The sequence below is a fragment of the Rhineura floridana genome, chromosome 2 (genome assembly GCF_030035675.1).
Source record: "Rhineura floridana isolate rRhiFlo1 chromosome 2, rRhiFlo1.hap2, whole genome shotgun sequence".
NCBI classification, from domain to species: domain Eukaryota; kingdom Metazoa; phylum Chordata; class Lepidosauria; order Squamata; family Rhineuridae; genus Rhineura; species Rhineura floridana.
Window position 1 is genome coordinate 9,615,626 of NC_084481.1, and position 24,084 is coordinate 9,639,709.

The 24,084-nt window shown below is 43.6% G+C and overlaps 1 protein-coding gene across 8 annotated transcripts in view; it reads right to left on the reverse strand.

Annotated features, from left to right (window-relative positions):
• FN1 (fibronectin 1) overlaps positions 1-24,084 on the reverse strand; it is an 87,898-nt gene that overhangs the window by 41,858 nt on the left and 21,956 nt on the right. For all 8 annotated transcript variants that reach the window (XM_061607704.1, XM_061607705.1, XM_061607707.1 and 5 more), the window contains exons 11-20: positions 22,071-22,199; positions 17,191-17,334; positions 12,393-12,514; positions 9,136-9,313; positions 7,653-7,829; positions 6,453-6,581; positions 6,243-6,332; positions 5,673-5,867; positions 5,080-5,352; positions 2,510-2,773 (exon numbers count right to left, since the gene is read on the reverse strand). In XM_061607704.1, the coding sequence (XP_061463688.1) occupies positions 2,510-2,773; positions 5,080-5,352; positions 5,673-5,867; positions 6,243-6,332; positions 6,453-6,581; positions 7,653-7,829; positions 9,136-9,313; positions 12,393-12,514; positions 17,191-17,334; positions 22,071-22,199 (1,701 nt within the window). The remainder of the gene's footprint in view (positions 1-2,509; positions 2,774-5,079; positions 5,353-5,672; positions 5,868-6,242; positions 6,333-6,452; positions 6,582-7,652; positions 7,830-9,135; positions 9,314-12,392; positions 12,515-17,190; positions 17,335-22,070; positions 22,200-24,084) is intronic.

Genomic DNA, 24,084 nt, shown 5'->3' on the forward strand with positions numbered 1-24,084 from the left:
GTTTTGGTGGCATTATTACCATGCTTGCTGTCTTTCCTTCCCATGAGAATGAGTGTTCTTGTGGCAGGGCAGGAAGGCAGTTACCACGGCAGTTGAGCCTCCTCAACAGGTCAGGCACAGCTATTTATTCCTAGGGTACAGATGCTGATGATCGGCCAATTTCACCCCAACTCTTGCCTGTCAGAGCAGGTTCAGCCATTGCCATGGCAACTGGGCTACCCTTATTTTTGCCTCCTGGTCTTGAGGTCACAGGTGAACCACAGCAGTTCATTCCAACAAAACACGTTTACAACTATGAATCCATGAGAACCCCAAGCCAGCTCCTGGATGCAAAATTGAAAGTGGCCTTCCAATTCTCACTGCAATAAGGCCATAACACTGTCCATTACTTTTCATTTGCAAAGTAGAGAGATCTCATCATTGAACTCACTTTGAAGTTGAAGTGAAAGTACTACCCAACACGGCAAACAACATGACAGAACTACCAGAACAAAGGGTTCCTGCTTCTGTAAATAAGTTAAATGTTGCCAAAATGGGATAAAAAATCCTTAATTAATTGCTTCTGAAGGAATGTTTGTAAAACACCCCACCTATTGTGCAGCAGCAGCTTTAAATATACACCCAAATGTACCTAATTAAATATGCTGATGATATAGCTGCACTACAGCTGAGGTAGTGGAAAAATGCAATTATCCATTTAGGAATTAAAAGCTACATTAAAAAACACCTAGATGTTAAGTATGTCTGTCCCTCTCACAGAGATGACAGGGTGACAACTTTTACAATAGAGATTTCATGTGTTCCTGGTTCCTTCTGGTGAAAGTTCCACACAGCATCTGAGTCACAGCCTGCTATCACTTCCACCAGTGCCAGACCAGAATGACTCTATTGAAAAAAAGCTGGAAGGAATCCTGGAATATTAATAGGTATGTAACTTGGATCCTAGTCACCAGGCACATTTAACTTGGAACAGATACAAGCCAGGAGACAGCTAATAAAAAGCCAAGGCAATCTTGATATGAGCCAGCAGTTTTAAAATCAGAAAGTTTGTAAACCAAATATTCTAAAAGTCTGTGAACCAAATATGGCTCTTTTATATAAGCACTCAGTCACTGGTCTATTGAGCTTTAGAAGCAGACTGCAGTTTTAGTCTCATTCCAAAACATGCACAAAACAAACGGGTTGTCTGCACTGCAGATCAACAGTCTACAGCTGACTACTGGTGTCTACTTAGGTCTACATGACTTGTGACCCACCAAGAAGAATGCAGCCCCCCAGCCACATATTGTGGCATGCTGGATTGGCTCCACCAATGCATCCCCACCACACTGACCTACCCACAGCACCCTGATCCATGTAAGCTGCAACAATGCTGGTGCTGAGAGGATGGCAGTGCTGCTATGCCCCAGCTACTGAAAAAAACCCACTCCCACACCTTGTTTTTGCAGTGGCAGGAAGGCAACAAAACCAGAACACTTACTGAGCCCCTAGTGGGCTGCTGTGCATGAGTAGTGTACATTGTTCATCTTGGTGAGTCACACGTTGTGCAGGCCTACAAAGTCACTACAAACATTAGGACTGGGCATTAAGTGTCACCTGAAGTTGTACTATCAAATAGTTCACACCGCACCACATTAAAAATAATGACTTCTCTGCAAAAATGCATGGATTCTTTGAGGGGGGGAAATACAATCTCCCCTTGCTCATCAGGCAACAGAAGTATAAGTACTGAGTGACAGTTTCAGTGAGGCACAATTTCCCTTAAAGAAATGCAGCACTAATTCTATCGTTCACAAAGGCATCACAGCCAATTAGCAGAACCATTTTTCTACTTTAAGATGGCATTTGGATAGCTGTCTTGTAGTAGAAATCTGCATTTCATCATGCAAGCTGGCCATATGTATCCAGCAAGTTTGATTTTGCTGAGCATGCAGTCATCAGATTACTACAGGGTATGTTATGAAACCATAACTCTCTCTTTAACTGATAGGTCAGTAATATCCAAAAGGCAGAAGCAGTGCTCTAATAAAGGAGGCGGGAGATGGCAGAGGGACCCTGCCCCCCTTTTGTACTGCCCCCCCTTAGCTGCTGTTCTTTAGAAGGCTACTGAGGGGGGCAAAAATGAAGGAAAGTGGGGTGAAGTATGTCAATTTCAGTAAGGGAACCCCGACTAACCCTCTCCCCCCCCAGTAACTGGAACACTGGGGAGGAGTCAGACGTAGGTAACAATTTCTGCATTTGACTGCCAGCTGAAGGTGGTTTGGCAGCATTAGACAAAAAGGGGCTTTTAGGACACAGGATTTAACTGGCAGAAATTTCCTAAAGTTTTTTTTTAAACTTCACTGATGACAGCATGTGACTTAGTATGTAATCTATAAACCTCTCTAGCCAAAGCTTCGTGTTCTATTCTGATTTTTTCCCCTTTTTTTAAAAAGAAGGTATGACTTCATCACAAGTCTGGGAAATATCAGGATCACCAAAACAATATTCAGAGCTGCCTCTTACTTACAAGTTGTGAAGATTCCTGTTTCTGGGTTACTCTGCTGGTTATCCTTGACAGCCACTAGGGACACAGTGTACTCAGAGCCAGGCTGCAAGTTCCTCACCAGGTATCGAGTGGATGATGGCACCACAGTGTACTGCTTTGGTTCTCCTGTTGTGAGGCCCACAGTAAGTAGATATCCTGTAATACGGGCACGAGGGGGCCTCCATGTCACCAGCACAGTAGAGTCCGTCTCATTGACAAGGCGCAGGTTGGTTGGGCCATCAAGTCCTAGAAGGAAAAGCCAAACAATCCTTTTACATCTTGGTCCCAGGCTATGGTCTGAAGGCACATGAGGCAAGGACCAGGGTCAGGTCAGGTCAGTGCTTGAATGGGAGACCGCATAGGAACCATATGTAAGCCGCCTTGGGTTTCTACCATAAAGAGAAAGGCTGGGTATAAATGTAATAAATCACCATCATCATAATATAATAATAATTATCTTCATAGGAAACCATCATTCTTTCAGAATATATGGAGCAGGAACTTCACGTGATTATTGCTCCTGCTGCTGATGCCACTACTTAAGTGTTTATTTAGTATCAGGCGCTCGATAGATCCAATACAGGGCACAAACCACAGGCCTTGCCTAAGACTTATAGTGAGATGTGGCACCTTACACGTAAATTAAACCAAAAGCTCCCCATTGATCTCCAAGATGGCAACAGTGCCCTGTACTGGCCCTGCAGACTGAGAAGACTTTAAAGGGGAGCAGGTGAGATACAAAATCATTCTTACTTATCTCCCAAGAGTTTTTTTCTTCCTTACGCTTGTTTCTTACATAAACACATACTAACTATTATACTGTTCCCTTATGCACAATGTCTTTAGTTACCACAAATAATAATAATGCTCATAAAACTTGTGGATCAATTCCTGCATTGCACAACAAGCAGACACACTCCTTCCTTGTTTCCAAGACCTTTAGAATAAGTTGTAGATTTCATAAGCTGAAGGACCAAAACCTGAGACAAAGACTAGAATCGTGGGAAGAAAATTACTGGAGGAGGATCGCTCCTTGAGAAATCTTGTCTGTTCTCTTTTCCCAGATATTTCAATTACAGCACAGGATTTATGTGAATGTTTTTCAAATTGTGGTTTAGACGAAGCAATTATGGTCATGATCATAACGCATGGAAAACACAGTTGCAGACATCTGTTACCAGCTCTAGCCAAGCATATTAAGAATAGCTATAGTCAGCACTACATTCTTTTAAAAGTAACATTTGGGATCTGATTCATCACTGCCTGGTGCATTTTGCCATCAAATATACAATTTTAAAATAGTACCACACAATAACACAGTAGACTGCTATTTTGCTTTACCCTTATGAGATCATGTTGACATTCTGTATTAATAAGCATTTTGCAGTTTTATAGTAGTGAAGAATCCTTCACAAAAGAGGTCTGTGCGAGTGCCTACGCACATACACACAAGCTTTGATTCAACAGCCCCCTCCACCGAACTATTTTAAACTCTTCCCTCATCTGCACTATATATTTAATGCAGTACCTGATCTCTATGTATGGATGTGAAAGTTGGATAATGAAAAAAGTGGATAAGAGAAAAATCAACTCATTTGAAGTGTGGTGTTGGAGGAGAGCTTTGTGGATACCATGGACAGCGAGAAAGGCAAATAATTAGCTATTAGAACAAATTAAACCAGAAACGGAGGTTATCATACTTTGGACACATAATGAGAAGATATGATTCACTAGAAATGACAATAATGCTGGGAAAAACAGAAAGGAGCAGATAAAGAGGAAGGCCAAACAAGAGATGGATTTCACAAAGGAAGCCACAGACCTGAACTTACAAGATCTGAACAGGATGGTTTATAACAAATGCTAACGGAGGTCGCTGATTGATAGGGCCACCATAAATAGTAATCGACTTGAAGGCACATAACACACGCATACTACTTTAAACACCATGGCTTCCCCCAAAGTATCCTGAGAACTGTAGTTTATTAAGCGTGCCGAGAGTTGTTAGGATAGCCTTTCCCAACCAGTGTGCCTCCAGATGTTGTTGGACCACAACTCCCATCAGCCTCAGCCAGCATTGCCAATGGTTAGGAAAGATGGGAATTGTGGTCCAACAACATCCGAAGGCACACTGGTTGGGAAAGGCTGTGTTAGGAGACCCCTGTTCTCCTGAGAGAACTCAATTTCCAGAGTGGTTTAACAATCAATCTCTCTTCCCACAAAACTGAGAACTGTAGCTCTATGAGAGGAATAGGGGTCTCCTAACAACTCTCAGCACCCTAACAAATTACAGATTCCAGGATTCTTAAATGTATAGTGTAGATGGGGCCATGATCTCAAAAACCAAGTTTGAAGTTCAATAGGAGAAACTTCTGAACCAGAAAAGCAGTTGCATATGCCTTACACAAAGATATACTGATTCTCTTGCTGGAATATCCAAGACACTAACTTCCACATTTCCAATTATAAATTAAAAAAATGTGAAATGGTGAAATTTCTGGCAAATGAAGTTGCATCGAAGGTATAAACAGAGTGAAAGAAAATTTACTTACTGGTTATCTGTTCTCCAGTCAATGGCTCGCTTTCTGTGCCTTGTCCTAAGGCATAGATCTTGAAAAGATAGGTTGTTCCAGGCAAAAGCTCTGTGACCTCAGCAAAGGAATACTTAGTAACAGGCAACCTCTGCCCATGTTCACCAGGGCGGTTCACTGGGATCACTTCTACACGATAGCCAGTCACTGCACTGTCAGGGGGTTTCCACATGATGGTGATTTTGACATCAGTGACTTCCACAAATTGCAGATCCTTTGGAGAAGGAATCTCACCTGACCAAAAAGATGTGCAAGGGACATCCCTTACTGAATTGCAAAAGTGGGTGGAAGGACAAGGAAGAGGGAAATCCTGGCACCATATTATCACAACTGCCGTCTTTATACTGCCACATTTCAAAATTAACTTCCTGGTAGGAATTGTTAAAATGTAAGTGAAATTATGATAATTAAACAGAATGCATGTTACACCCCACTATATTATATTCCCTTTTTCAATGTCCCTGGAAACTCTGGAGCAGGCCCTGTTCATTGTGTGACCCAAGTGGTTGATTTGGAGGGATAGAGAAGAATGGAGGAAACGTATCAGGCATTACCTGCCTGTAGCACGCCTGTGGTTGTCTTCTGAATGAAGATGGGAGTGCTCTCCTGGTTCTCTTCCACAGCATATATGCTAATATTGTACTGAACACCAGGCAACAAATCACTGAGTGTCACAGAGGTAGCAGATTCTGGTAGGTTGAGTTCTGTACTGCTGCCTTCCATGGATGGAGTATAAACAATTCGGTAACCTAGTGCAGCCAAAAATGCTTGATCAACCCATGGCACAGTAATAAAACAGAGTGGGAGACACCTGCTCATCCCCATGCTGAACTGACCACTGTTATTTTCCAAGTCTTTATTTGGTCCTACACATTTTAGGAATGGAGGACTGGTTAGCTTGCATAAAGTACAACTTAGGAGGAATATAACATCATAAACCAAATACTGCATAGTCCTGCCTTTATGAGGCAGGCAGCAAGATCACTCTTTACCTCCTGTTTGCCCAGAACCTGAATACAAACAGTTTTGTCCTCAGCTATACCACCATGTTTGCCTCTCTTACAAATGAAGAAAAACAAAACCCACCAAGGTTTGAAGAACAACGCAGGTAAAATGAGCCAAACCTGTGATGGGAGCTTCTGGTCTGCTCCAACTCACGATGATTGAAGTGTCATCAACCTTTTGTACAACGTGCTCAGGAGGGGCATCAGGTGCTGTTTAAGAAAAGAGAAAATAGATGAAAGTCAAATCACACACAAGGAAATGATGAGATTAAAAGAGAAAAAAATGGCAGCATTATGTCTTTCCTTACCAAAGAGTGTGATGAAACATACCTGTTGTCTGTGTAGTTGACAAAATCAGATCATGCTCTCCTTCTTCTGAAACCTCATAGACTTTGACAATGTAATTGCGACCCGGAAGCAAGTTGGAGATACTAACTGAATTGACTGTGCTTGGAAGATCTTTAAAAAGAGGAAATGAAAAATACGGAAGGCTTGTTATGTGTTCTTAAAAGTTCTTCAAAGACACGAATCTCATTCACTTCATGAAGTGATTACAATAGTGAAGAATCTGGTATGTCATTGGAGATCATCCTGTTTACTTTAACCAAATAAAATCCAACCCATTTTGTGTCAAACAATGGCTTCAGCATGTATAATTTGGGGCAGATATTTTTGCCTGAATTTGACAGCCTACCTGGTCAGTTTGTGACAAGGCCCTGTCACATCTCTTCTGACATGGTGCCTGGATTTATACCACAGTAGGGCCCCGCTTTTTGGTGCCCCGCTTATGTGATGCCAGCTGATCGTGCCGGAGGAGGAGATCAGCTGTAGCGTGCTTCAGCTGATCTTTTTCTCTTCTGGCACAATCAGACTCCCCCTCTTGAGCTGATCGAGCCGGATGAGGGGAAGATCTGATCTTCTCCTCCTCTGGTGCGATCAGCGGGTTAGGTTCCAGACCCCTGCACTACAGCTGATCCGCTTTTCGGCGGTTTTTGCTTTCCAGCGGGGGTCTGGAACCTAACCTGCCGTTTAAGTGGGGCCCTACTGTACTAGCTCAGGTTTGTTTGAAAATCTGGTGCACAAAACCAACATATTCCAAATAAATCCAAGATGCAAACAACCAAGTAACCCGGATTTCTAAAGCTCCAATCCTATGCACACGTACTTGTGTGTAAATCCCAATAGTGAGAATTATTTTGAAGTAGACATGTATCAAATTGAATAGGACAAAGCGCTTCTGACAACTCTCTAGACACTCTGAGTAAAACATGCTTGGCAAGAAACTAGAGGCATAGTTTGCCTGCATGCAGCCCTCATACACAATTATATGTAATTTCAGAAAATTCTGAATAATCCACTATCTATAATTATGAGACTTTGATTTAGCAGAAAAGAAGTTACTTGCTTTTGAATTCACATGGTTAGGATTGTAGTCTTAATCATACTAGATAAGCTTTAGAGATTAAAATGGAATTAACCCTATTTATGCCATCGGAGACTGTTGCTCATTAGATCAGGCAGCTATCTTACCCAAATACTTGGGCTCATCACCATCTTCACTCAGTTCATACTCCACACGGAATCCTGAGACAGTGTCAGAAGCAGAAACCCAGGAGACCACAAAACTATTGGCTGTAATTTCTGTGATGGATTCCGAGATAGAAACCACAGAAGGAAGTGCTGTTGTTTCTCCTGTCACACGAGTATCTGCAAAGCAAGCGCAAGGTATAAGTAATATTTTCACTGAAGGAAAGCTACAAGATATCAAGAGATATTTCCTCAGCCAAGTTTTGAGTTTATGCAAAAGTTCATTTTAGTACAGACTTCTCATATTTTGTAAGTTAAAATTATACAGTTAAAATTGATAGCCAAAAAAGAACACAGCACATTCAACAAACCAAATTACTCAGAGGGGAATACAATAAATATCTAAAATGGAAGGAAGAAAGATAAATAGTAGCAATGTTTGGGGAGGCAACTCAAAGGCACACAACAGTAATTAAAATCTGTATGTTTGGAGGCAGATGCATTAGAAACATTAAGTGTGCAATCTGCAGCCACTTAAACCTCCCTGAACTCAATGGGACTCACTTCTGAGTAGATACGCAGAGAATCATGATGGAAATTTATTACTGGTTGTGCAAATGCATTAAGACAGAACTCAAGCAGAGCAATCCAAGCAGGGGGATTAGGTGGAGGTGTCCCTCTGCCCAGCTCTGCTGGCTCAGCTGGCCTCCCGCTGGCTAACGAATGGACGGGACGGAGGCATCCTGAGGAAGGGGAGGGAGCAGGGCTGAGCCAGCCCAGGATCAACTGGATCCCTAGTTGGTGTCACATGAGAGCATCAAGCCCATTTCCTGCATCCACAGCCAATGGCCACCATGAGCGGCAGGGCTGCAGATGCGGAAGCAGTCCTGTTGCTTCACAAAGCCCTGTTGACCGAGGGAGTTAGGACTGCACTCCAATTTTCAAAAGATTCAGATGAATAATATTGTTCCTGGATAAGGAGCTAAATTATATTTGTATTTATCATTTGTACTGTTAACAGTTAAGACTAGGGATGTGCATCAGCTCTGTGTGAGGGCTGAATAATGAGGTAAAGTGGGGGGATTTGGGAGGGTCTTTTCTCCCAAATCAAAGTGTGATGTCAATAAGCCCCTCTGAGTTGGATATGGGCCCCCACAACTCAGGGAGGTTTTCTTGTATTTTTCTCTAGGTTAATGGGTTTTGCAAGAAGTGAAGTTGTCCAAGATGTTGTACATGGAACACTGAAGAGCTCTGGATTGTGTTGTTGTTGTTTGTTAAAGCATAGCAGTGGAGGATTTTTTTCCAAAAAAAAAGTTAAGAGTTTCATTTTAAAAGCCTACTTGTCTCTGCTTTTAGCAAACAAACAAAAACCCTAAATCTCTTCAGAACACACTGGGCTCATGTTATACGGCCTATCGAAAGACACAAAGAAGCAACAGAAAAGGAGGCACTGCAGGACAAATTCTTCTTTCAGAACAACACTTACTTGAAATAGCTGTGGTACTAGAGGTGGTAAATTCAAAACGGGTGACTTCTTTCTGGCCATAATGCTGAACACTAATAAGTTGACCCTCATAAAGAACACCAGGTTTCAGGCCTGAGATAGTGTAGGAATTCAAATAGCCTGGGATTGTGGCCTCTTTCCACTTCACCTTTGAGTTTTTCTGAAAGAAAAAACCACAATAGATATCAGGACAAGAGTGCCACAATAGACAGAGCCTCTGTGTATCCTTTGAGGGAGATAGAGAATATGTAGAAACAGAAGCAAATGGGCATCTTTCTCTTATGGGACAATGTTTTGGAAGCAACAGAGATTGCCTAAAGGAAAGCAGAACAAATTAAAGTAGGGCCCTGCATTTTGGCGTTCCGCTTCTTGGCATTCCGCTAATACGGCCATTTTCGTCAGGGGAAGGGGGGCCGCCGGCATGCGTGTGGACTGAGGGAGGGACAGCCACCGGGTGGACGGGCCAACGCAAAGGGTGCACTTGTTTCCGGAAAGAATGACTCCCTCCTCACTCATGGAGGTAAGCAATTTAAAGGTAAGCAATGTGTGTACACCAGCCTGCCTGGGCCCTGGCACCCACACGCACACCCCACCTATCTGCCTACCTACCAGGCAGGTGGGGGGGTGAGATTGCGGGGGGGTGTGAACGAGCGATCGAGCAGGGGGAGAGCGAGTAGGTGTGGGCGGGCAGGCTGTCGCAGCTGCCGGGAGCTTGCTGAGGTGGCTCTTCTTGCCGATGCGGTGTGTGTGTGGAACTGTGGGTGGCAGCACTTGTTTTGGTGGGTGTCGGGAGTCCGTGGAGGCGACTGCCTTTGCCCTTCCTCTCCTGTCTTGAGGCTCGCATCTGCAGCCTGAAGTCCTTTACCGGAGCTCGCAGCTGCGGCTCCGGTTGGCTGGGGGGGGGGAGGCTTTGTCCTTATCCAGCTGCCCTTGGGGCTTGCTACTGCGGCCTTAGGATCCTTACTGGAGCTTGTAACTGCGGCTACATTTGACTGTGGGGGGAAGGTGGCTGTCCGCTCTCTTCCTTCCTACGGTCCAGGCGGGGCTTGCGGCACTTCTGACAGCCTCTGGAGCACTACTCCCCCACCATAACAAGGGTGAGTGAGCAAGTGAGTGGAGGGGGAGGGGGGAAGGCAAGTGAGAGAGGGCGAGTGGGCGAGGGAGCTAGCAGAGGACGAGCACGTGGGTGCAGGAGGGCCTGTAAGCAGGCAGCTCCCTCCCTGCAATCCACAGCAGGGAGCCTGCCACAGAAGGGGAGCACTACTCCCCCACCATAACGGGGGCGAGTGAGCGAGTGAGCAGGGGGCTGGGAGGAGAGGGTGAGCGAGCGAGGTGGAGGACGAGCGAGGGAGGCAGTGGAGGCTTTTATATGCATTAATGCTATGTTCCACTTTTCTGTGATTTTTGCTTTTCGGCAGGGGTCTGGAACCTAACCCGTTGTATGAGTGGGGCCCTACTGTACTCTCTTAGCACTTCTGTCTCATAGACCAATCCACAATTCAAAGGGGGAGGGAGGGAGATGAAGATGTCACCTGGCACCTACTCTAGCTTTGTTTTGTTTCAATGCATGGTTTGTGATGTATCCATTGTAGCTCATAAATATCATGTGAGTTGCTCTGAGGACCTCAATCAAAAGGCAGAATATAAATCTACTAAGCAAAGACGAAACAAAACCTAGAACATGGCCCAGACAGAACATCTGGAAATGGCAGATCATGTATGACATATTTTTCTCTGAGGTGTTTGATTTGTACGGTGCATTTTCAGTCCCCAGATTGGCCAAATGCAAAAGAGGACAAGGCGCCTGCACCTTTAACGGTTGGGTGCAGAAGAGGGCATTTCAGGAGCCTTAGCTTATGTGACAAGCAATACCTGCTGAAACTGTTAAAAGGGTAGGAGTCTTACTGTCTTTTGCACCTGGTCCCCAAGCAGCACACTGAACAGTAAAACTCAGTTGAGAATAGAATAGAAGGCTGGCTCTTTTGAACTGCCAGTATGCAAGGCAAGCAAGGCCTCACTCTGGCAGCAGGGCTCAGCCACCTTATTTCTTGCACTACCAGGGCAGCTTGCACTCAAAGGGAACAACTCACCCACTTTCTGGCCCTGTAAAGCTGCTAGGTCTGGCCTAGCTCCCTCATCTGAGCCACTCATCACAAACGTGTTTATAAAGGTATGGATAAATATATATCTTCACTGTGGTGAATTTTTAACTGGAGTGGAGGATATTACCCAATACATTATCTCAACACTACACTGGAAACGCATAAATACAAGTGATAATTAAAAAAACAAGCCGTTACCTCCATATGTGATGCTCTTACATAAACAGACACAGCCAACAACAACAAAACCCTAAAAAAGTATATTTTATGATACCACCATAGGAGGGAAATATGCTGAATTGGTGACAGCCAGTTCTCTGGTAGCTAAAGGTATAGCAATTAATCATTTAAGAATCAATTCTCTAGTACCCTATTCAACTAAATGAACTTTTTCAAGTCTTCTTGGAAACAAAGTCCTTTATCAAATCTCTCCCAATTTTATGTTCAACTGAAGTAAATGCTAATCCTACTAGACATTATTGCAACACAGAAGAGCACAGGCAATTTTTCATCAATTTCAACTTTGAAAATGACCTCTAACCAGACACAACAGTCACCGATACAGTGAGAATAATGTAAAGTGCTGTTCAACAACTGAGTTAGCTTCCAGTGTCACCTTCCCCTTCTTCTTCAGCTGCTAGTCAGAGCCAGCAGAAAATGCTGAAGGACAATATTTTCTCCTTTCTGCTGATATTTCATTACAAAACGTAACTGTGAAATTGTGATTCTGTTCTGCTTCCCCCTCTTACCAAAATAAAATGGCTGCTGCCTCCTCCTGAAGTTCTGATTGAACTGGGAAATTGGGCAGGTGCAGGAAAAAACACACACATAAGGACAGCTCCCAGTCAAGGAACTAGTGTACTACTGATGTAGATAGGCCTGGCTTAAGGAGAGAAAGGCCCTCTGCCTATGTTTTTATAGGGAGGGACTTGCTTGCCTGCAGTGCTGTTGGGTTAACAAGGCAGATTGACACTGACTGTCTATTAAGGAGGCAGGCAGGATTCTGTACAAGATTCCCCCCCCCAAGTGTGCCCCCCCCATTAAAGCCACCATCTCTCTTCACTTCATGACCCAGGCCAATTATTCAAATGTGATGCCATAACAAAAAGTTGATCCATAAATGACAAAAGTGCTTACTGGTCTCCATCGGAGAATGTACTTGGAAATGTGAGAGGATTCAGGTGCAACCCACTGGACAGGATGAGAATCAGGATGAATTGGGACATCTGTAATAATAACTTGCACAGGACCAGTGGAACCTAAAATATAAATTTTCTCCATTAGTTTACTTAGGGATTTACCTATACTTTTTTCCCAAGCAAAATTGCTTTTATAATCCCCTACTGCTCCAATAAACTTAATCCACCAACATCTTACAAAAATACGAGAACTGTGTTAATGTAATATTTTCCACAAAACACAAAATTATCCTCACAGTTATTGCTGTGACCACATCTACAAACAAATGGAATGTTGAAGCATTGTTTTTATATTGTTTTAAATTTTAAAATTGTGTTTTAAATTGTTTTTAAAATATGTGTTTTAAATTGTATATTTGTTTTAATGTTTTTGATTGCTGCAAACCGCCCAGAGCTTCAGCTATGGGGCGGTATACAAATGCAATAAATAAATAAATAAATTCTTGTGACACTTGTACTTTAAACAGGAGTGCAATATGGCTGCCACATAAATTTGCATGCAAGAGCTTTCCAGCTGGTGGTCAGAACTAACTACTCAAGTGTGTTCCCCTAATTTTTTGTAACTTTTTTGTGTTCTCTCCTTCCACCACCACCCCATCTCCAAGGATCTTGGGGAAATGTACATGGTTCCCCTCTCACCATCAGAATTTTTTATGCTCACAATAACTAGGTGAGGTAAGCTAAACTGAGAGTTAGCGACTGGCTGAGGTCATCCATGAACATCAGGAGTCACTAAATTAACAGCCCGTTTTTCATTTTATTGATGCTCTGTTCATTTTGACCATCATTTTATTTTAACCACTGGCATAAAATTTCCACTTAAATGCTGATTCAGTCCATCTACTGAATGAGCTTATCGTGATTTGAGAGCAAGACTGAAATTTGCACAGCACATCAGCAATGAACTGTCTGCCTCTATGGACACCTCTGTTATTTCAGCAATTAAATTCTTTCTTTTAAAAAAGTTTCCCTTTACAAACTTGTTTGGACAACTGTATAATATATATACCTGTGGAAACTTTTAAAAACTTCCAGAAAAACAACCCCCTCCCCATGCTGAGACCATTTCAAAGCTAGCCTAACTCCCAAAGAGACATTCAGGAACACATTTATTTGATTTACCTACACATTTTCCATCAGTCTTGTATCTAAGAAAAGGCTTGGCTACTGGGGATACACATAACAGTTGGACAAGAGCCACTGTGACTCAAAACGAATCGTTTCAAAAGCTAACCAAAGAAATCCAAGAGTGCGGCTCACACTCTTTTCCTTCCACATGCCCCAAGATGTGCTGTTTCTATCAGCGTAATATTATACTCTGGAGTAATGGAATTCATGCAGGCCACACTCAACCTCATAGTCCATGTACTGAATCTCATTGCCATCCCAAAATAAGATTTGCTCTTTCAGGCTTGCTCTCTCAGAATAGTTATCCTGAGGTAATAAACCCTTGCCTAGAGACGCAAAGAATCCCAATGGGTTTCAGTCCTACATGCTTGCTAACTCTCTGGAGTCATCAGTGTCGTTCCTCTGCTGAACTGTGAACCCCACACACCAAAGAAAACAACTTTGCTAATGTTATCACAATGCAGGCCTCATCTAAGAAAGCAAGTCCTTCATTTTCCATCACTATTGCCACCACTGGAAGAGCATTAACTGACAGCAGTCATTGGAAGAGCCAAATCCAGCTTTCCAACTTCCTCTCGAGAACCATTTTCCATGCAATGATGTTTGTGCTTTCCATGATTTTCTACTGAACTGTTGTAGGAATCGTTTTGTGCAATGGTAATGCTGGTGACCACATTGAACATGCCAATGAAAAAGCAGGATGTTAACACAACAAATAAATAATCTCAGTACAAAACACACACATATTGCATCACTTAAGCATAGTGCATGCATGTTTAAATGCACACCACTTTTCTCCCAATTCATAAGACTGGACCAATCCTTTCCTGATACGTTTCAACGTTATTATGCCATTCTCAGCTGATGCAAGATATGTGTACTCAGTTATCTATACTCAAGTACAAAACGTACAGAGCAAAATAGCTCTCTTCTTCTATTTGGAATATATTCATCCCCTTGAAATATGTAAACAAATGAGAAGCTGAAATGAGATCAAGGACAATTATCCCAGAAGAATGAATATAAAACAATCCCAAATTGTAATGGACTATTGAGGAAGGAAAGCAAGATGGTAACAACTTTACAGAGCTAGGAAAGCTGCTTCCATAAAACTGGAGGCAGGAGATTCACAGCAGAAGCAAAGTCCAGAACCAGTCCATGCGCTGTGCTGACCTGGTGGCATCCAAGGGACTTGAGAAACTGCCGCAGTTTCAAGTTATGATACTGATTAGGGTGGATTTGTATCCCAATAATATGATCTTCCATGGAGACTTAGAGCATGGGTTTGTTTCAGGACCAGAGTCAGGTTGCTACATTTCACGTTTACGCTTGGAATTTTGGTCCATGACAGATTAGCTAGTGACTCAGGTTATTTTCCCCCTTTGCTCAACAGATTTTGCATTCTGTTGAGGTATGTAACTTATTCCATATCCCTCAAGGAAGGGCGCTGTCAAAGATTGCCCCTCTGGGGTCCCTTGCCCTCAGCACCCCAAGGGGGTTCTTTGCTTTCTGAGAACAGTCCCAACTCCTTTGGGTCTCTGCTTCCCAGGCAAACCCTGCCTCCTTCAGAATTACATTCCCGGTAGAAACTGCCACTGCCCCTCTTCCTTAGCACTTGTCTCTGAAAAAGGGGACCTCAGAGAACTAACTGAGTTCCTAGGGCTTTAACCCACACTAGTCAACAGTAATCAGTAGCGTCCAGCAATCAAAGACTGGATTTAGAATCACTAGCTCTCAAGCAATACACACCAGTTAAAAAAGGGAAGTTTATTTAAAAGAAAAGAAAGGTATATATAAAAAGAGAGCAGCATTTGTTTCCTCAAAGTTATTCACCCCAGCCGGGCCCCAGGCACCTGGTTGGCCACTGTGAGAACAGGATGCCGGACTAGATGGGCCACTGGCCTGATCCAGCAGGCTCTTCTTATGTTCCTTTGAAGATAAGGGGGGCTAGACATCCTAGGTGCCCCTTCCATGATCCCCTCCTTTGAAGATAAGGGGGGCTAGACAGTCCCCCCCAGGGGTCCTGATGTGCAATACCCCCTTTTCCTGATTTTTGATCTCAGGAAGCAAACAAGAGATAACAAATAAGGTCCAGCTGCATCTTCTTGACTTTTGCAAATTGCCTGTCTGGCACTGAGCCACGGATCTTTCTCAACAGGGTGTCCCAGGGATCCACAAGGCTCCCAGAATTCTCTGTGGTTGCACCATTTTAGCTTGACCAAAGTTAGCTATTCTTGACAGGTGCCATCTGCTAAGCAGGCACCTTTTTGCTTGTAGTTCACTCTAGTTCTGGATAATTTGGCACATGAAAGGCTGATAAATGGATAACCCGGCCTTGGAGTAAGTGGATTTAACTGCCTTTCAGAACTTTCTGGCCTTATAATCCTATATCCAGATTCACTGATCCGAATTGGAGCAAGAAAGTAAAACTGTCTATCTCCCCCTAACAAAATACTATATATTCATTGCTGATTCAGCCTGGAACAGAGATCTTTTGTTGCTGTATCTTCATTGGTATAGGATAGACAAGTACATTTTAATTACACACAACTCTTCAGCTCAGTTTTAACCTCAAACCCAGGACATTCCTATATCAGCAAAAAGCTGGTAAGGAAAAAAGTCACACCTCCCAAATAGGACTTGCTATTTCAGGGTTGTAATCCCAGAATCATTATCCTGAAACAATGCCGCTTGTTTACTCACAAGTCATTTATTTTATGGGACAACTGGGCCACCAGCTACCTTTAGGCACCGTTATACTCATTTGTAAAGCTTACCAGCTAGTAAAAACACAGCTGCAAATGCAGTTTTCAAGCCCAAAGGTTAACCCAACAGCTTCCCTTATCAATGTATATGCATAAAGCTGAAGCAGAACAAACAAGCTCATATCAACCCCATCTATGGAAAATTCCTGGAACTGGATGATCAGGACAGTTCAAACATTTTGTTCAGAGATCTGATCATGCCAGGTACTAAATACTATCAATAGCTCTAGGTACAAGGTCTGGGATCAAAATTTGTATCAGCTGCTAAAGCAGACCAAGACCTTTTGTAGCACAGTGGCTAAGAGACTGACCTACAAATTAGGAAGTCCCTAGTTTGAATGTCACCTCTGTCTCTGCTCATTAGGTGGCCATGGGCAAAGCAACTCTGGGAGTGAGGTTCAAAAACCAATTAAATAAAAATATCTAGACTGGGAAGTTAAAAGAAAGTGTGTTCAGGCAAGGGCTGAGTATTCACCTGAAAATTGATACGGCTAAGCTCCACCTGGAATGACTCTCATGTAAAGGAATATCATCATGACCATGGTATAGGGACCCAAAAGCACAATTCAATGGAAATAATTACATGAAGGTTGCTTCATGTAAGGGCTGTCATGGGGGGGGTGTTGGATTTGATTACCTCCTAGTTTCTCTCCCTTATGTTAAAAATGTGATCAAAGCCATAAAAGATAAGGTTCTTGGGAAACATGATTCTGTGCCAAGAGACAAGGGTCCACACAGAACTGTGCTCACACAGAATCACTGAAAACAAGAAAACCTGCTCAAAGATATGCACTGGTCATTTTTTTGGTAAAATAGCCTGTTTATATTCCAGATTTCTCTTACCTGGGTATGCAGTCAAAGGCTGGCAGTGCCATTCCCCAATACCACGACCGTAACAATAGCACTGATATCTGACACCATGAACATGCTTCTCCCATGAATCCCCAATCTGGTAAAAGGTCTGGCTTTCAGAATCTTGGCACTGGTCTAAAAGCAGAAAACCAAGTAGGAAAGGCATGGTTATTCCAAGGTCATTTCAAGTGTGGGGTCCTTCAGCCTTACAGTCTAAACAAGTCCCTCTTCATATTTCCATGTGCCCCCTTGACATTCCCATACTAATTTGACCCCAACCTACCTTTGATCTTCACAAGGGATGGGGTTTCTAAGTGGGCTTAAGGAGTTTCCCCCTCCACTCCAAGTAGCATAGTCTTAGCTATACATCTTGCCTCAAAGGCTGCTGGGATGCCACTTCTGTTGGGGTGCAGCCAATCAATACCCATTTCTCACTACAGGCACTGGCCCAAGGTTGCAACCTTATCACCAGCTGTTTCCTGAGCCTCTCACAGCAGCTTGAATGGAACAAATTCCATTCAAAACCTTCCTCATTAGTGCAATGCTGTTCCATTTGCCTTGCATGGGAACCAGCTAGAGCTTCTGCAAGCAATTTACTTTCCTGCTGAAGAGGCTCCTCCTCCCTCTGTGCTTCTGCACAGCTTCTCCCTCTTGGTGAGAAGAGAAAGGAATTCATTCCACTGTTACCTGCATATGATGGCAAAGTGGATCTGTGCCCGTTCAGACAGTTTAAAGCCAACTCAGCTGAGAAAAGCCTAGCCCTGACCTTTTTTGCAATATTAAACACACACGGAGACAGAAAACATTCCAACAGGCATTTTCCACACCTGCAATCTATAAAGATACATCCCCAGGAGGATTATATCCAAGGATAACTGGTGCCCACCAAGGTATTAGTGCTCAAAACGCCACCCCAGCCCTTCCTTATTCACTCCACACCTTCACTCCTAGCCTACATGTACCTCATTCCTCTTAAGAGCCTCGTCCTGACACCCTTCCCACCTTAGCAGAGGTTTAGGGAAAGTCACATGCCCAAGGCACAGAAGATTCTTCACCACGGTCATTCTATGCCTTTCTGGGAAGTACAAGCTGAGGGGAAAAGATTTAGCTAAGGCCATGAGTCTGGCTGTCTGATGTAATGTCAAAAGGGACATCTGTGCCTTAAATAGTAGTGTAGAAATGATCGTTTTGGTGGGAGAGGATTTACTTTTATTAACTCTAGAAGTCTACTATGGAAATGAGTAAACAGAAGAGTGTCCTCTGGGTATGTGATAACTTACTTCCCTCACTGCTAAGTAATCACAATCAACATCTGTTTATCTACAGGTTCCCTATTCCTGTTCTATAGGATATTCAGAGCTCTGCCTGCCCTTGGAAACTAAGGTCAGAAAAATCAATGACTTTGAAGCTGGAAGAAAGGGCTGCTGGGAGTTCCATAGAGGTCCCAGTGAACGACCACTCAATGGGTCTCAGTGCTGATTGCACACATTCATATCTGGGCATCAATCATAAGTGACTAGCCCCCTTTCTGGAAAGCTAATCCTAGTTTGATTTCTGAACATAACTTCTTTCCACATATGAAGGCAGCTTTTTACAGACACGTACAATGAGGAAAAATGAATATTTTGTAAGCATCATTTCCTTTTTTTAATTTTTCTGCCAGAGCTGTGAGCAGGAATTCAGGAAAACCATGAACTGTGGCAGGAGCCTTCACTAACGGTATCAAGTGCTTTTTCTGAACATGCAATCAGCTCTGAATGGACAAGAGAAAAAATGTATGCATTAACACTATGCATATGCATTATTTGGTGTGGCCTATTTATATCTGGCAATCTGCCCTCCTCCCCTGAACTAAAAAGATCTCAGCCTTGCTTTAAAAAAAGAATATATACTGTTGTAGCGGATTTGTAGACCTTAGGAAGGACAGCTTGATAGCACAAATACCTGGCAGATAAGAATGTTTTGGGAGCAGGGAGACTGGAAACTTTTCCAAGCTTTCAGATTTACACATGTGAGCAAGGGCCATAAGAACCGATGGCTATATTCAACCCAAGATTATGTTTAATACTGAGAATCAACTCTTGCCCTCACTAGCTATGTTGACCAGATTGCACGCAACGACTCACGTAAGCTGTGACTTAATGTTCTTTAGCTCCTGTACTGTCCACACTGAGGAATGTCTCATCCGATACTAAAGGAGTAGCTCTCAAAGAAATATACAGAATGGACTTCAACCCAGAATGACTTGAGCTATGGCACGTGCATGATTAAGATTTAATTAAAGTGATATAACATTCATGCTGTGGTTTTGTTTCCTATTGTTTGCATGGTGTAAAATGTAAGCTGCAAAATAACATCAGAGAAACATGTTTTGGAAAAATCTGTATCTAAGTATTTTGATGTCCAGAATTTTCCTCAAGCTAAGCCCTGTTGGTAAAATTCCATTGCTACCTCACTCAATGGGCAAAAGTCACTTTTTAAAAATCTCAGTTCTTCCACTGATGTCAATTAACAGCAAAATTTTCATTTATTTTAGTGTTGGTGAATCGCGCCATTTCACTATTAAGATCTTTGGGTTCTCTTATTCATCTGTAATTCCAATCTATGCTAATAGGAGCAGAGTTTCAAGTAAAGAATAGATTCTCAAATTCAGGAATAGTGGAACGAGCCTTTCAAATTTGCCTTAGTGCATTTCACATGGGAGCTTTATTAACCAATTTAACTGGAAGCTAACTGAAGCCTGTTTAGTCTGGAAAATATATGGCAAAAATGGAAAGAGCTCATTGTACAGAATTTTCTAATTTATTTTCAAACAAAACTCCCTCCCTCCTAAGGAGCCATTTGCAACCTCCTCACATAAACCGATCTGTAGTACACACTTCAGTAAACCTGTGCAGATATATTTTAAATATAGAACTTAACCACTTCAGCTTGTGAATTCTTGCCAGGAAAAACACATTAAAGCTCCTCAGGAATTAAACAATTAGAGATCAAACACGTAGGCAGGGCTGTGGAGTCAGAGTCGTGGAGTCGGAGTCGGTAGCAATTTTGGGTGGAGTCGGAGTCGGTAGAAATGTACCGACTCCGATTCCGACTCCTTCATAAATGGCAAATGTATATTAACTAGTAATAACAAATTTACTGTAGTAAAATGGTAGCACAAGGCATTTCATCACCACCACGTGAATCCAGAGCTTGGAAAAGTTACTTTTTTAAACTATCAGCCCCAGGGATTGGGCTAGCTCTGGATTCACGTGGTGGTGATGAAATGCCTTGTGCTACCATTTTACTACAGTAAATTTGTTATTACTAGTTAATATACATTTGCCATTTATGAAGGAGTCAGAGTTGGAGTCGGACAGTAGAAAAATAAAGGAGTCGGAGTCAGAGGTCTGGTGTACAGACTCCACAGCCCTGCACGTAGGCCTTATCACTCAGTCAGAATGAGAACTTCTTTGGTCAGAAAAGAGTAATCTGTTCAGTCTTAGAAAGAACTAGCCTTAGTTAAGGCCAAGTTCAAGAGTGCTGTTAACATAGCTCAAATCTTCTCCATTAGTCCTAGCAAAGCACAGTAAAAGCCAGGCAAATAAAACAGGCTTAGCCTCAGGTAAGGTAATATTTGTTAGAGCTGACTTTGAAGCTCTTGTAGTTCAAGGGAACAAAAAACTTCACGATAAAAGTTCCAAACTGTGTTTTAGCTCAACTATCAGGAAAGGTTACAACGTTGGGGGCTTTTAAGTTTAAAGAAAGGAAAGTAAGGGGATGAGTGGGGGCAAGCAGAGATCAAAGCCACATCAAAAGTTCATGGGAGCATGTTTAGCAATACATTATCCAAATTTGGATGTTTCACCATTAAATATTATGGTCTCAATTCACAGGCAACCAGGGAGTTCTCTATACACAGCACTTGTAACATCTACATTTAAATGCTGTGAAGCGGTGGCATATAGTGCTTACATTAGCACAGCTCTATGTCTTGCTATATAATATTTTTCTAAGGTGCACACCTGCACAGAAGCGTTCACGAGTAGTGGGGTGCTGCTAGGCAAGAGGAGGCAGGGCAGTGGTGGAGATGGCGTGCAAGTTGCCCGGTGGCGGCGGCAGAAGCAGCACACAAGTTGCCTGATGGTGGCAGCAGTGAAGGAGGCGCCTATTGGTGAACGAGCAAGAGTGGATGTGGTGGCAGCAGCAAGCATGGTGCCCAGTGGCTGCAATAGTTGTATTGGCTGGCCCTGGCCCTCAGTTGGTTGGTCGGACAGCAGGTTCAGGAGGAAGGGAGACCCATTGGAGGGTTCAGGAAGGAGGAAGACATATGGCTGGGGGTGGCCTGTGGGAAGGGAGGGGAGAGGGATGGTTACTGGGACGGAGCAGAAAGAGGGCTGGCTGGTGACCCATGGGAAGAGGGAAGGGGAGTGCTGGTGACCCATAGAGGAAGGGAGGGAGCTGGTGACCCATGGAGGAAGGGAGGGGAATGCTGGTGACATGGGGGAGAGAGGGGGAGGAGGGCTGGTGATCCATGTGCAGGGAGGGAGGTGGGAGCTCTACTGATCCATAGGGGAAGGAGAGCTGGTGACCTGTGTGCAGGGAGAGAGAGGGGGAGCACTGGCAACCATGGGTGGGAGAGGGAGGGAGGAGCGCTGGTGACAGTAGGCTGGGTTGGCAAGCAAAGTGAGCGGGGTGGAGCCTCTAATATACAATATTTGGTAACAGACTTTTGTAACAGGCTCTTAACAGAAGGCAGCCTTTAGAGGATGGAGTAATCCCATTTCTAACATCAAATATAGCTCCATTAACTTATTATCATGCCTGCCACAGTTTGGCAATATTTATATGTGATATATCTCAGGAACTTTAGCTTGCAATGGACTTACCAATAGGGTCACACTTCCATCTCCCCCGCCCTTGGCCGAAGCACGTACAGTTCAGCATGTGTCCTTCTTCATGGCGTTTGTGGAATGTCTGGTTTACGTCGTAGGTGATCCCGTCAACTATACACTGGTCTGTTTTAAGAAACAAGCACAATATTTGTCCCATTGATTATTTTGAACCAATACAGGCTCAGAGCTTAGAAGTAACTCATTACAAATAACAAGTTACTTGTAATTTATTACTTTTTTGAGTAACAAGTGGGTAACTTAGTTACATTTTGTTGATAATAGAACGAGTAGTCATTTCATTACTTTTGAGCTGCAACTTTAATGTTTCCAGTGTTACTTTTGGGCATTACTTGGGGGGGGAAGCAGGGGAAATCTTGATCTTTGGTGTGCGGGTTTGTACAGCTCCAAGTTCCCACAACACAAAAGTCCAGGTAAATAAACCCTCCAAGGTGCTCCAAGGAGATGAAGGTGCAACTCGGGCCGACCTAGAGGACATCTAGGGTCAGCCAGCTGGCCGGTCAGCCACCCTCCCAGGGCTGCAACATCCTTCTCCCCTCCCCTACGACGCCGGACTCACTCGGCCAAGGTGGTCCCATTGATGGCAGAGCCATCAGGCGCTGGGTTCATCTGGATCAGCATGGGCTTCTTTTTTGGTGTGGTCTCTCTGCAAGCCAGGGAGCTGCAAAAGGCTGTCGGGAAAAGGCGGGGGCAGGCAGCTTACAAGAGCCTCGCTTGGCATGTCCTCTCGCCCCAGGCTGCAGAAGCGGAGGATGGAGAGGCCGGCGCGCTCCTCCCCTGCGGCTCCTAATCCCACCGGCCTGGACCCTGTGGCAAAGCAGGCGCTAGGTCTCTCTTCCCTTTCCAGGGCTCTTTCAACTGACTGCCTTGGCTCCACTGCCTTCTGGGAGGCACCTCCTGCTGCTGTGCTCATCTCCTGGGCACTTTAAAGAACAAGGTGGGGGAGAGGAGTGCCTGAGCTATGAGGGAGGGAGAGAGAGGGAAGGGGGTCCTCCTTGAGTGAGCATGCATGTGCTCAGAAGGGGTCCGGCTTGCGCAGGGCGCATGTGTCTCAAGCCGTGCCAGCCAAGCCTCTTGCCCTTACCTTGCCTTACTTTGCCCAGAACATGAGGGAAATTGAGGCGAGGAGGGGCCATGGAAGGCAGCTTGGTGGTAAACCACGTGCTTTGCAATGCAGAAGGCTACAGGTTTGATCCCCCGGGTGTCTCTCCCATTTCCAGGAGAGCTGCTGCCAATCAGTGTTGACAAAACCTAGATGGTCTCACTACAAGGCAACCTTCTGTGTTCCCGAGAAGAGCCCAGTGGAAGAAAGTCCCAGCTTCTTTTCTGATGTTTAATATATTTTTTTGGTTTAATCTTTTGATTGTGTTCCTATTTTTTTATTTCAAAAAGTATAATGAACTACTCCTGAAATTTCATCCAGGATAAACATTACCATGTGTGTGTGCATGCTTATTTTTAATGTTGTTTTAGGCTACTTAGATGTGCAGCAAGCCAAGGCCAGCACCTTGTAGGCAGTTTTTTTAAAAAAGGAACTGAAATGTAACTGTAGTGATTACTTTTGAATAAAAGCCAAGTGATCAGTCACTTTCAGAGCAATTGTAATTGTAACAGTGAAGGTCCCAGTGGTAAGCTGGCAGTGATATAGCAGAGCAAACACAACTAGAGATCACTCTAAGGCTACCTACACTTTGGCAACACTAAAGCAAGGACTTGGGCAGTCACTGAGCTACATAACGTGCCTGAGGAAAACTAGGGGCAGACTGCCCTCATAAATTATGTTCAGTTTCAGCAGCTGCTGTGGAGTGTTTTCTCCACCCCCTATTTCATCCAAACATGAATCCACTGGTGTAAGCCAGATGCAGGATGATCAAATGCCTGTACTCTTTCCTTTGAAGTTTTATTTTTTCTTTCGTGCTGTCAAAGCGCTTCTCTATTCATACTCCCAGGAATACAACCTCCTACCTAGTTTTCCTGCAGATTAGTTATT